Source organism: Vulpes lagopus, chromosome 6 (assembly GCF_018345385.1).
Source record: "Vulpes lagopus strain Blue_001 chromosome 6, ASM1834538v1, whole genome shotgun sequence".
NCBI lineage: Eukaryota > Metazoa > Chordata > Mammalia > Carnivora > Canidae > Vulpes > Vulpes lagopus.
This window is the reverse complement of record NC_054829.1, coordinates 115,560,653-115,573,501: the sequence shown is the minus strand read 5'-3', so window position 1 is coordinate 115,573,501 and position 12,849 is coordinate 115,560,653. Positions and strand designations below refer to the sequence as shown.

The following is a 12,849-nucleotide window of genomic DNA, read 5'->3' as shown; positions in this document are numbered from 1 at the left end:
TTCTCACCTGGATGAAACAAAGCGCCCCCGAGTTCACCATTTCCACCTAATGAAGTTCTCTTTGCTCTGCTGTCACTGGGCTCTTTCTCAGGAGAGATGTATTTGACAATGTTCAGGGGATGGAAGTAACAACGTGGTTAAATTAAAATTGTCATCATTTCTGTCCTTTCACTGTATGAAACATGTGAATTCACAACATTTCAATACCTGTCAAAGCACCTTTTTTTCTAATGCCAAGGTTTACCCTGAATAGAAATATGTTTAAGATAGGGAAAAGCACGAAGCCCTATCATGTATTTATGGTTTCTTGATCAAGGTGGCTTCACTGACATCAGTAATTCAAACCACCTCCTTTTTCAATGCCTCATTGTAAGAGACCTGACATACAGATAGGGAGAAGAGGAGTTAGAAACAAGAAACTGGGAATGGAGAGCCAGCACAATGCTCAGTCTCAGACTTCTCCTAGGTAGTAGGATTTTTCAAGACTTTTTAAAATTAATTAATTAATTAATTTTAGAGAGCGTTAGAGAGCGTGAGCAGGGGGAGGGGCTGAGGGAGAAGGAATCCTAAGCCGACTCCCTGCTGAGCACAGAGCTTGACTCAGAGTCAGATCCAGGACCCTGAGATCATGACCTGAGCCAAAATCAAGAGTCAGGGATCCCTGGGTGACGCAGTGGTTTAGCGCCTGCCTTTGGCCCAGGGCGCGATCCTGGAGGCCCGGGATCGAATCCCACGTCGGGCTCCCGGTGCATGGAGCCTGCTTCTCCCTCTGCCTGTGTCTCTGCCTCTCTCTCTCTCTCTCTCTCTCTCTCTCTCTCACTGTGTGCCTATCATAAATAAATAAAAATTAAAAAAAAAAAACAAAAACAAAATCAAGAGTCAGATGCTTACCCGACCGAGCCACCCAGGCATCCTGAGGTAGTAGAATTTTAGTGAACTGTATGGTTGTGAATAGAAGATCTGAAACTGGCTCCCTTAAAACCATCTGCCCATGGTGTTTTGCTTGTCCCCAGAGCAGCATGCACCTATTTGGAGACTGCTAGTATAGCTTATGCTTTAAGATGTGCCAATATGTTGCCCCCATGGTTGTTGCCCTTTACGGCCTTTGCCTACATGGAGTCAGAATGAATTTCACTTTATATCCTGTTCGCAGGGAGTTTGGATCTTCAAATTATTATAAGTGTTTTCATCTCTTGTTGTATTTGTAAAAAACACCTAGATCAGAGCTTGAATTCTCTTACCTTTGATGAGTATACCAGAAAGCTTTCTCCCCAATTCAATTGACTAAAGATTGGTGATAAAATTTGCAGGAATGAAGGAAGAAATAAGTCTAAGACCTAGGTTTTCTTCATCTGGAAAGCTTTAACTAAAATGGCAATAGTTTTGCTAAATTCTCTTTTGTTCTTATTATCTAGATAAATGACTCTTGAATAGGCTTTGCTTAGTTTGTCCCTTATTAGCATTTGCTATTATTACTGATATTATTATTAATAATATTTTGAACTCACGAGTCTGTCAGAAATAGTGTTAATAAAGAGACATTGCCTTTCTGTAAAATATCTACCTCAAAGGCTTATAGCTGAGTCTGAATATTTGTAGACTGACAATAGTTTGAATCCCAATTTCTTATTCATCTCAGAATCTTTTTTTTCATCTCAGAATCTTAAAGCTATCAGTTACCGTTCTAAAATCTTTATAAGCAATCTGATTGTTCCAATCTGAAATAGCAGTAACAGAATATAGCGTTCAGTACCCATCAATTCAAAGACATCTGATGCCTTGTCAAAATTTGACTCTTCAACAATTGAGGAAGCAAAATAATGTAACATTAAAGTAGGTGGCATGCAAGTACAAAATATTGTTTTCATACATACTTTGGTTATTGCAGTATATTATTTATCTGGAAATAATGTTCTTTATCTGGACTGTATACATACACATTTTGGTCAAAGAGTATAGCTCTTTCCCTGAATTGGAAAATTATGGCTCTAAGGTAAAAAGTTCAGAAAGATTAAAAAAATAAACAAGCTATTGATCTCAATTCTACTTAAAAATAGAAAAGGAAAAAAATAAAAATAAAAAAGGAAGTATAAAACCATTAAGAATATAAGAAATGAATGAAATGGAAAAATGACACTTCACAGCAAAAGAACAATCAAAATTGTATCTCACCTGAATATGTACCCACAGTAAATACATAGGATCTGAAAAATGCAGCCTTACAATACAACTTGGCTGCTTTCTGTTTTTTTTTTTGTTTTTTTTTTTTTGATGGTGACTCTGGCTCCTCTAACTGAATTGTTCTTATGTTAAAGATTAAGTATGATTTCTTATATGAAAAAGAACACATCTGCTGTTTGGAAGAGTGGGCCAGCCCTGCACACCAGAAGATCTATACCACCTTCATCCTCGTCATCCTCTTCCTCCTGCCTCTTATGCTGATGCTTATCCTATACAGTAAAATTGGTTATGAACTTTGGATAAAGAAGAGAGTGGGGGATTGCTCAGTGCTTCGAACTATTCATGGAAAAGAAATGTCAAAAATAACCAGGTCTGTTTAATGAAATATTCACCTCTGTTTAAAATATTTATAATTAGTCAGGCTTGAAGGAGCAGTTGCCAGGGATCTCTGAATTCCTGGAAAATTTAGCCAAACTGCCATTTGTAATTTGTGTTTAGGGCATGGGCTGACTTTGAACTTTGGAGCTTTTAGGTATGGCAGGAATTTAGATAATTCTTACATTTTCATCTACATGTCAGTATGACATGGTAGGAAGAACTGTGGTGTTCTCCCCACCACACCAGACACTTGGTGTGGATGAGTCTCTTTAATCCTAGGGCTCCTGCTTTCTTCATGGGTACCAGGGAGCTTAATAAATATCCATCCTCACTTCCTCCTACCCAAAAGTGATGCTAAAATACATGAGATATGAATGAAAGTTCTTTGGTGACCAGAGTATTCTATTTACTTTAAATTATTATTATTGACATAATAATAAGACCTTTCTTTTCTGATCATATTCATTAATACAAATTTTAAACCTAATTTACTGATATGGTACTTGTAGTCAATATGGCTTATTTTATAATCTACATGGAATGGCTATTAAACACAAAAACCAAAACCAAAGCCTTATGTTTTGTGGGGCGGTATTTTCTCATTTCTTCAAGTGTGCAGCGACCTCTAGTGCCCAGTTTGTACGAAGCAATCCTCCCTGTCTGCAGAGTGCTGGACTGTTGAGAACCTTGGGACTTACTGCTTGAGCTCTCCCACTTCCTCAATAAGGGCTTAAGCACTGAGTTAAGCTGCCTAACTTTAAGTCCACACTAACCCTTACAGTTTAAATGCCTTGGGTATCTGACTGGTCGTCTGACTTTGCAAGTTACTTAACCTTCCGTGCCTCATTTTCTGCATCTGTCAAATGGCTTACTGAGAAGATGAATGATATAATCCCTGGAAAGCATCTAGCAGAGTGCTAGACATATCATGAGCATACATCATAAGGATGTTTATAATATGAGAAATATAGGGATGAGGTAATAGCAATGGGAACAGACGAGAAACAGCCCACAGTTTTCCTATCATGAGCTATATTAATATTTGAAAAATTATGGTTGAGAGATTTAGGCTCAACCTTATTTAATAATTTTGATATTTGACAAATTTGCCAAGAAGTTAACTAATACAATATAATCTTTATGGGTCCAGGAAGAAGAAGCGAGCTGTCATTATGATGGTGACAGTGGTGGCTCTCTTTGCTGTGTGCTGGGCACCTTTCCATGTTGTTCACATGATGATGGAATATAGTAAGTGCTTTTCATTCTCATTTGGTAAGACTCCTAGTTCATTTCCTGTTAGATGGACAATGAATCATTGAAATTTGTTGCTATTCACTTGGGTAATCAAATAGCAAACATTTAATGGGTTTCTTTCATGTTTTCAAGACCCACCAGATCATTACATGGTAGATAATTATGTATGACTTTGACCAAATATTTAATAATTACAGAAGGTACAGAAACATTTTGGAGAGTCTTCTTTCATGCTATGATTTGCTGTTCTCCCAAAGCCATTCAAACTGGGGAAATGTTCTCCATTTTGTTCTCCAAATCCTATGAATGTTCTGTTTAGATTTAGAATATTGACTTGAACCACGTGAATTTAATAACACCTATGATTTCAGCCAGATCCTCAGTGTATTACCTTTGATAATCTGAGACTTAAGATAATTCTCAGGTGATTGTGTTTCTATAACACAAGCAAACATTTGAATGGTAACTGCTGCTTCCAGTTTATATGAAGCATGGAATCAAATTGAAATGCAGTAAGCTCCCTAAATTTGTGCTGGGTGCCAGGCTGTGCTTGTGAGCCAAGACTCTCCAAGAATGAGGACTCATCACAGAGCTTATTTTTCTTCAGACATCAGATGGCTCTTCCCAAAATTGTCTTCAGAGTTTTTCACACCTTTAGTCACTTGTTAAAGTATAAGTGTTCTGTAAAGATAGATTATAATTTTATTTCGTGCTCATTAGAACATAATGCATTCTATATTATTACTTTTTATTTCAGGCAATTTTGAAAAGGAATATGATGATGTCACAATCAAGATGATTTTTGCTATAGTGCAAATAATTGGATTTTCCAATTCCATCTGTAATCCCATTGTTTATGCATTTATGAATGAAAACTTCAAAAAAAATTTTTTATCTGCAGTTTGTTATTGCATAGTAAAAGAAACCTTATCTCCAGCACGTAGACATGGAAATTCAGGAATTACAATGATGCAGAAGAAAGCAATATTTTCCCGAAGAGAGAATCCTGTAGAGGAGACCAAAGGAGAAGCATTCAGTGATGGCAACATTGAAGTCAAATTATGTGAACAACCAGAGGGGAAAAAATATCTCAAATGACACCTTGCCCTGTTCAGTTCTGAACTTTCTGAGAATTCTGCTTTAGGCAGTGGGCACTAATTATAACACTGTTTTCATAATTAGTACCATTCATGGCTTAATCAGAAGAGAAAATTATTCGAGCAAAGGTTGAAGACTTTTTTATTCTCACAGTGATGAAAAGAAGGAAACAAACCATTTTTTCATTAAAAATATACATGAAAAAATATATATACATGAAAACACAGTTTTGAAAAATTAGTAAGCCATCCTTCTAGATTATAAAAATCAGCTTAAGGAAAAAACTTGTACAGAAATACATGTTCTTGGATAGTAGTTTCTCCCTCAATTCAGTCAATGTAATGTGACTCTTTTATTTTAAAGATTTGTTTATTTATTTTAGAGAGAAGACTGGGGAAGGGAGATGGAGAGAATTTCAAGGAGACTCCCCGTTGAATGAGGAGCCCAACAGTGAGCTCCATCTCAGGACTCATGAGATCATGACCTGAGGCAAAACCAAAAGTTGGATGCTTAACTGACTGGGCCACCGAGGGGCCCCTGTAAGGTGACGTTCTATGTATTGCTAAATGAGATGAGAAAATAACTTAAAGATTAACCTTCTCTCTTGAATGAGTTAATAGTTGAATACAGTAATGTAATTTTAAGTGCACTGTTGAAGCTTGGTGGTATAGTCTCTTGTAAATGAGGTCTGTCCTCAAAATGACAGATGAATGAGATTTAGAAGCATATGCCCCAGTTTGAGCCTCTCACAGCCCTACCATCCACCGCTGCCCTGATGACTGGCAAGCCACTGAACCACTTCTCATCTCTGTATTTTCCTTTGTGAACTGGGGTGGTCCTTCCTCTGCTTCACAGGGCTCCTGCCAGCACTTTATATTCTAAAGCACTCTCAAATTCAGAAACTTGTTCCAGGTCTCCCCTGGAGACCCTGTTCCCTTTTGTTTCCTAAGAGTGGTCCTCTACCCTGTGCAGCTTTCCTCATGTATCTGGTTTGTAGCTCATTTCTCTATTCCAAAGAAGGATATTTCTGGGAACCTCATTTATAGGTTGACTGTAATATACATGCTCCAATCTATCTCAAATATTTCTATTTTTCAATCCCTTATTTCACTAGTGGAATGAAAGACTGTTATATAAAAGGATTTTTAGATACAGTTAGCAGATGAGAGAGAGAATGCGTTCCAAGCCCATGAGATTTTACTGTGCCCAAGATTGACCCCCAAGAGTGAGGCCAGGATGAACAACAGAATTCCCTACCCATTTTCCTTACCTGAGTCTCCCTTAAACTTAACCCGTCTTCTTTCCAATCTTCTCTTCTTCCCCTCAAATGTCATGGAACCAGTGACTGCATCGCAGTGCCCTGTCGCTTCCCCTTTAACATCTGAGATTCCCAAAGTCCATTCACAGCCTCTTGGCTAACATGTTTCTTCTGCCTCCAGTTTTCTAGCACTTACTCTTTCTGCCAGGAAGGCTAGAAAGGAAGAGAAGCTCAAGGATTCTCAGAGTATTTCACTTGGGAAGCTTCAAGGTTTGGGAACCCAGAGAACTCAGGCCATTGGGATCTTTCAAAATATAGACATTTAATTTTATAGGTGTGTCAATATAAGCATGGATCATGGTACAAAAATGAAACATTGCATGGTATTAAGAAAAAATGGCAATATGACAAGAAAATTAACAAAGTCAAGAGAAGAAAACTGATGATTTGGTTTTTTGTTGAAATGGATTTATGGGTTGTGTGTGTGCATCTTATTATGGCTAGATACCCTGGAGCAAAACAACAATTATCGTTAAGCCATTAAAAATGAATCAGATTCTCTGCTTTTGATTGTCCTTATTTAACCAGAAAATATCCACCTGACTCTTCCTAAATTTGATGGACACATGCTCCAAATAGAGCTTGATGAAGAACAGACAAATCACTGTTATTGACCATTTAATTTTTAAGGTTAGAGATTTTTTAAATTTCCAAACATTGCTTGATCTAAAAACATTTAGATATTAAATTATAAATAGTTACTCTAAAATGTCCAGACATCCTATGAAAGATTTTTTCCCCTTCACATTGAATTAATGCCATTTCAGAAACAAAAATAGAGCACTTATTTTTTTTGTCCTTTAAACATGCAATCTTCTTACTCTATTATACAGGTTTAGAAGAGAAAACTGGTCCAATCCATTATTGAGAAACTGTTACAATTAGCCAAAGCAGCTCTGAGTCCGGTCTGGGCAATGAGTCCTGCCAAAACTATAACACAGCTTATGAGCTTAGAGAGAGTTCACCTTGGATTTGCAAAAGGAGCCCTGGTTACGGGTCTTTCTTTTACTTTCCTCAGACTTTGCACTCCCCTAAGTCTCTTAGGCCCTTTGTCCTCCACCCAGGCATCTGCTTTCTCCTCCCCACCTTTTTTCCTTTGCCTTAGGCTGTCACTCATTTTATTCCATCTGATTTCCCCTTAATTTGTGCTTGAAGTGAAAATTGAAAAGGTCCCTTTGGATCCAGGAGATAGGGTTGTGGAGGGGTACAGAAAGCTAGTCATTAAAACCATTCATTAGCATTTGGGTAAAATGTATATGAAATCAGTGAAAAGATATGCATCACTGCTCTGACCTCTAAACCTTTTATTTCATTATGGATCATTGTGCCAAAAAGAGCTGTGTCTTTTCTTCCACTGTACCAAAAAAAAAAAAAAAAAAAAAAAAAAAGAAAGAAAGAAAGACAAACCCACTTTTTTTTATCATAGTTTACTTTGTTATGGATCAGGGCATCAGCATTATGCATACTAGTTTGACTAAACACTAATCTCTAAGTCCAAATATGTTTTTAAAAAGAGCCAAGTTGCAGGCTTTATACTACCTGATTCAAAGACCTATTATAATTTACAATAATCAAAAGAGTGTGGCATTGGCCTAAGGATAGAAATATAAACAATTGCAAAAGACTAGATATCAGAAGTAGATGCACGCATATATGGTCAACTTATTTTGACAAAGGTGGCAACATAATTCAATGGGTAAAGGAAAATCTTTGAAACAAATGGTTCTGAAACAATTGAATAGCCAAGTACCAAAAATAGGAACTTGATCCTTATACTACATACATTCACTCAAAATGCATCATAGACTTAAATATAAAAGCTTAATTTATAAAGCTTCTAGAATAAAACATAGAATAAAATCTTTGTAGCTTGGATTAGGCAAGGCAAAGATTTCATAGGGCACTGAAAGTAGGAAGCCTAGAAGAAAGACTTTAATAAAATGAACTTCGTTGATAAAAAATAAAAAGACCTGTACATGAATATTCATAGCAGCTTAATTCAAAATAACCAAAAATTGTTAACAGCCCAAATGTTTAGCAACCAGTGAATGAATAAAAACATTTTGGTAATTCTATCCAATTGAATATGACTCTGCAATAAAAGGAATTAACTACTGATACATGCAACGACAAAGATAAAGAAGCCAAGAAGAAAATACTATATGCTCTATGATTCCATTTACATGAATTCTAGAAAAGACAAAACTCTAGGAATAGCAAATGGGCTAGGGGCTGGCTAAATTTAGGCAGTTAAATGCACAGAGGGCATAAGAGACATCTTTGAATGACAGAAATATTCCATATCTTGATTCTGGTCATGGTTACATGATTTTATATATTTGTATGTTTTATTTATTACCATGTTTACTGCCATGTGTGGCAGGTGGAGTTATGGTGATATGTGAAAATTAAACAAAAAATTTCCTTCTAATACACAGCCTGACTCTCTCCATTCTGCATATGGTCTATAAAAACACAATTCCTTTCTTCATCATTCCACAAAGAGTTGTTTTGATATTCGCAGCTCATCAAGGTAGCCTCAACGTGATTTTTTTGCTTTATAGCCCCCAAATCAGCCTGCAGCTGTTTAATTCCATTATATGTCAGACTAGCAGGCTCTTTAAATACAATCTTGAGAAGCTTTTGCTATGAACAGAGATTAAACAGTTCAGCTGCATTTCAAATGGAGTAGCTATAAGTGTGCAGGAGTCCATGAAATGTTGAAACAGACCCACTCATGAAAAAGTGTAGACTGGCTACCCTTTTTTAGATGTTGTTCTCATTCACTTATTCAACAATATTTTTGGAGTTCCTCTATGTGTCAGACCTAGACACCCTGTTTCCATTTCAAATCAAGAAAATCCTTTCTACTCTGAGCCAGATGAGGCTAAAGAGGGTTGGCTGGCAAATGAGAGAATAGGGAGAAGAAAGTCATAAAATTAGGTGACTCTATATACTTTAAAAACATGTATAGCTTTACTGGCTTATATCTCAGGCCCTCTATCCTCTTGTATGTTCAAATTTTTTTCTTCTAGAAATGAGATTATGATTCACCGATGAAAGAAAAAAGACAGAAAGAAATGATATAAAATGGCATAAAATATTTCAATTTGTATATTTAGAATCCTGAGAAGATAGGAATAACTGAAATATTGTTCTGACTACACTGGGTTCTGGTCACCATGCCAGATTCCTTGGCTATTGCTATATTAACACAAAACTGTGTTAACTTAGGAAAATCTACCTATGAAGAAACCTTTTTATTTTTATTTTATTATTATTATTGAGAGAGAGAGAGAGAGTACACACATGCCTAGAGCTGTGGGGAGGGGCAGAGGGAGACAGAGAGAATCTCAAGCAGGCTCCATGCTCAGCATGGAGCTCAATGTGGGGCTAAATCTCCCTGAGATCATGACCTGAGTTGAAATCAAGAGTCAGATGCTTGGGGTGTCTGGGTCGGTTAAGTGTCTGCCGTTGGCTCAGGTTATGATCCCAGAGGCCTGGAATTGAGCCCTGGATCAAGCCCTCCCTCCCTATTGAGTAGTAAGCCTGCTTCTCCCTCTCCCTCTGCCATTCCCACCAGTTGGGCTCTCTGGTTTTCTCTGTCAAATAAATAAATAAAATCTTAAAAATAAAAAGTTGGATGCTTAACCAACTGAGCTACCCAGGTGTCCCGAAACCATTTTTAAAAGAAATATTTTGATGAGCTGGCAAAGGTAGTTTTTAGCATGGAGATTTCAGTGAGAAGGAGCATCTGGGAAATCTATAATTATAGAGCCTCTTTGTAGGGAGTAGACATTTCAAGTGTCACAGGTTTTCTCTAAATTCTACCAGCTTGAATGAATTCAAAAATAATTAAAGAATTTCTTATTTAAGATAACAGACTGTATAAGCATATTTATGATACCAGAATGATAAAGAGTAACAAAATGTATAAACCCACAACATTGATGAAAAACAAAGGGTAGTCACAGTGGATGAGAATTTTCCAATAAATTTCTTGAAAACAGAGCTCAGGTGTTGACTATAAACATCATAATCATGAAGAAAAACAGAGGAAGTTATAGGTTAGAATACACCCAGAGAAGACCAGATTAAGAAGAGGAAACTACATCTTCAGCAGAATCCTAGAGAGACTTGAAGTCTCTGAGTGGGAGAGTGAGAGAAAAAGATGGGTAAAAAGGAGAGGATTCCTTGATGATTTGTCTAGAGAAAAGGTAGCCATCCTAGCCCATCCCATTACTCACCACATACAAAATGGCCACAAAAAAGGTGTTTACTTCTCTGTACTTAGTGGTTCCTCCCACCACCCCTCTACACAGTTTCCTTTGGAATTAAATTGGAGAACTACAGCAATTAGTGTGACTATTGGCAGAAACCACAGGGTTCTGGAATGACAGAGTGCCCAAGTGTGATGAATCCACACTCAATCATCCTAATCAAAGCTGCTTGCCCACCATCAGCCCATGTTTACAAAGTTCTTGATCAGTTCTCATTTCTGCCTTCTTGAAGGATTGTTATACATTTTAGAAAACCCTGAAAAATGAGGGAACAAGACTATGATAGTGATAGAAAACTAACCGTAGAGTAATCAAATAATTCAAGATAAGAAAAGAACATTTAGAAATGAATTTAATTAGTACTATTCTCAGATTTAAAAAGATACTGTTTTGATAAAACCATAAATAAAGCATGCTACAAGAAGGGAAAAACTGGGTGAATAAAACTCTAAGAAATTAAAAATATATTGCTGAAATTAAAAATAGATAATTTACTCATTTTTATCCCCCATATATTTAAGAGGAACCAAAAAAAAAAAGTTTCCTTCAAAAGTGTTTCCTAAAGCATGTTTGTGTGGCAAACCTCTTGAGGCTCTGTTTATCATTTAGTGGTGCCTGGGGACAGATGGCACATTTAAACTGAGTAATTTGAGGGGGGATTAATAAAGGGACGGTTTAAAAGGAGTGAGCAAGGTAGAGAAAAACAGAAGCGTTGGTACAGTACCAGCTGCTACCTACAGCAAGGCAGTGTTTCTATCTCAAAGCCTGAAAAGCAAACAAGAAGATGGAGGAGGATGAATAGGAGGAATAGGAAGAGAAAAAAAAATAGAGGGACAGTGAAAAATCTATGTGTGGGGAGCTACCTATAGAAGTTGTGACTGTGGGTGGAGGCATGAGCCGGGCCATGATGCTCCTCATGGCAGGTGCCATGAGCACAAATGCACTAACCTGAGTCATAGTCCCTCTGATCTGCAAGTGGTCTCCATTCCCCAAACACAGTTGAGAGGCAAGGCAACCCCCTTGATCAGGATTGGAGCAGAGTGATGCAGAGTGGATAATTCTGGGTGGATAGACAGAAAATATCCAGTACATGTATGCCTGGACATCTTTCCTCATATGTTTATACTTAAATGATGGTTAGGTAGATATACAAGTCTAAGTTCTCAGTTCATGTCATTCAGTACATCTAAATCCATAATGTTGTGTTTGATATCAGTGTAGCTGTTAAGAATTTGGATGTCTGAGATACCGTCTTTCTCTTTGGCATCTTTTAAAATTTGCTCTTTGACTTAGACTGAAAGTACTCTAAGGGTAACAAAGAAAAAAGTACACATCTAAATACATGATGGTAAAATTTTATAGGATCTGAGGTTTCTCAATTTATTTTTGGAAAGCTCTAGTTATTATTTCTTCAAATATTTCCTTCCCTGTCTTTATTTTTGTTTTTTCTTCTAGAATTTCTATTCTATGGATTTGACACTTCTACTTCCACTCTCTATTTCCATCAATTTTTCATTAATGATTTTTTTTTCATCTCTTTAAACCTCCTTGATGTCTTCTGGGAGAGTTTCCTAATTTGATATTGTTGCTCAATAATTTGTTCTTTTTCTCTATCTACTCTGTCTTTTGATCCTGGCTTATAATATTTTTAGTTCAAATTTTATATTTTTCATACTGAGCATATCCATTTGATTTTTCATTGTAACTGTCAGTTTCTTTTTCATATCACCAGAATCCTCCTTAATTTAAAAAAAAATTTTAATAGAAGTATAGGTGAGCTCTGTAACATTTCTTGAAGGATATTTAATATGTTTAATCTATTTTTTAAGATTTTATTTATTTATTTACTTATTTATTTATTTATTTATTTTATAGAGAGAGAGAGCAGGGGATGGGAAGAAGGAGTGAGAGAGTGAGAGAATCTCAAGCACACACAGTGCTGAGTGCTGAGCACAGAGCCTGATGCAGGGATTAATCTCATGATCTTGAGATCATGACCTGAGCTAAAATCAAGAGTCAGACATTCAACTGAATAAGGCACTTGGGTGCTCCTATTATTTTAAATTCTTGATTTCATTCTATTGAATTTGCATGACTACCTAGATTGTTTATTCTATCTTCATCCTTTAATAGCAACTGTATTTTTCAGATGTCTCCTTAATTTACTCTGCATGTTCATATTCCTTCTTACAGCATTAAAGATCTTGGCTATTCAGGAGGCCTGAATAGGGGCTGCATCCAGGTGCTGCCCTCTTTATGAGTTTATAGAAAGAGAGGATGTCCCTCAAGGGGCAGAGTTGCCAGCACCCCAATTTAGACTATACCATCCTTGTTTACTCC

At 36.7% G+C, this 12,849-nt stretch overlaps 1 protein-coding gene across 1 annotated transcript in view; it reads left to right on the top strand.

The window, feature by feature from the left end:
- QRFPR (pyroglutamylated RFamide peptide receptor) overlaps positions 1–5,022 on the top strand; it is a 56,113-nt gene extending 51,091 nt beyond the window's left edge. Inside the window, exons 4-6 of the mRNA XM_041759409.1 lie at positions 2,316–2,551; positions 3,710–3,807; positions 4,571–5,022. Coding sequence (XP_041615343.1) covers positions 2,316–2,551; positions 3,710–3,807; positions 4,571–4,911 — 675 coding nt within the window. The 3' untranslated portion in view covers positions 4,912–5,022. The remainder of the gene's footprint in view (positions 1–2,315; positions 2,552–3,709; positions 3,808–4,570) is intronic.
- The last annotated feature ends 7,827 nt before the right edge of the window (positions 5,023–12,849 follow it).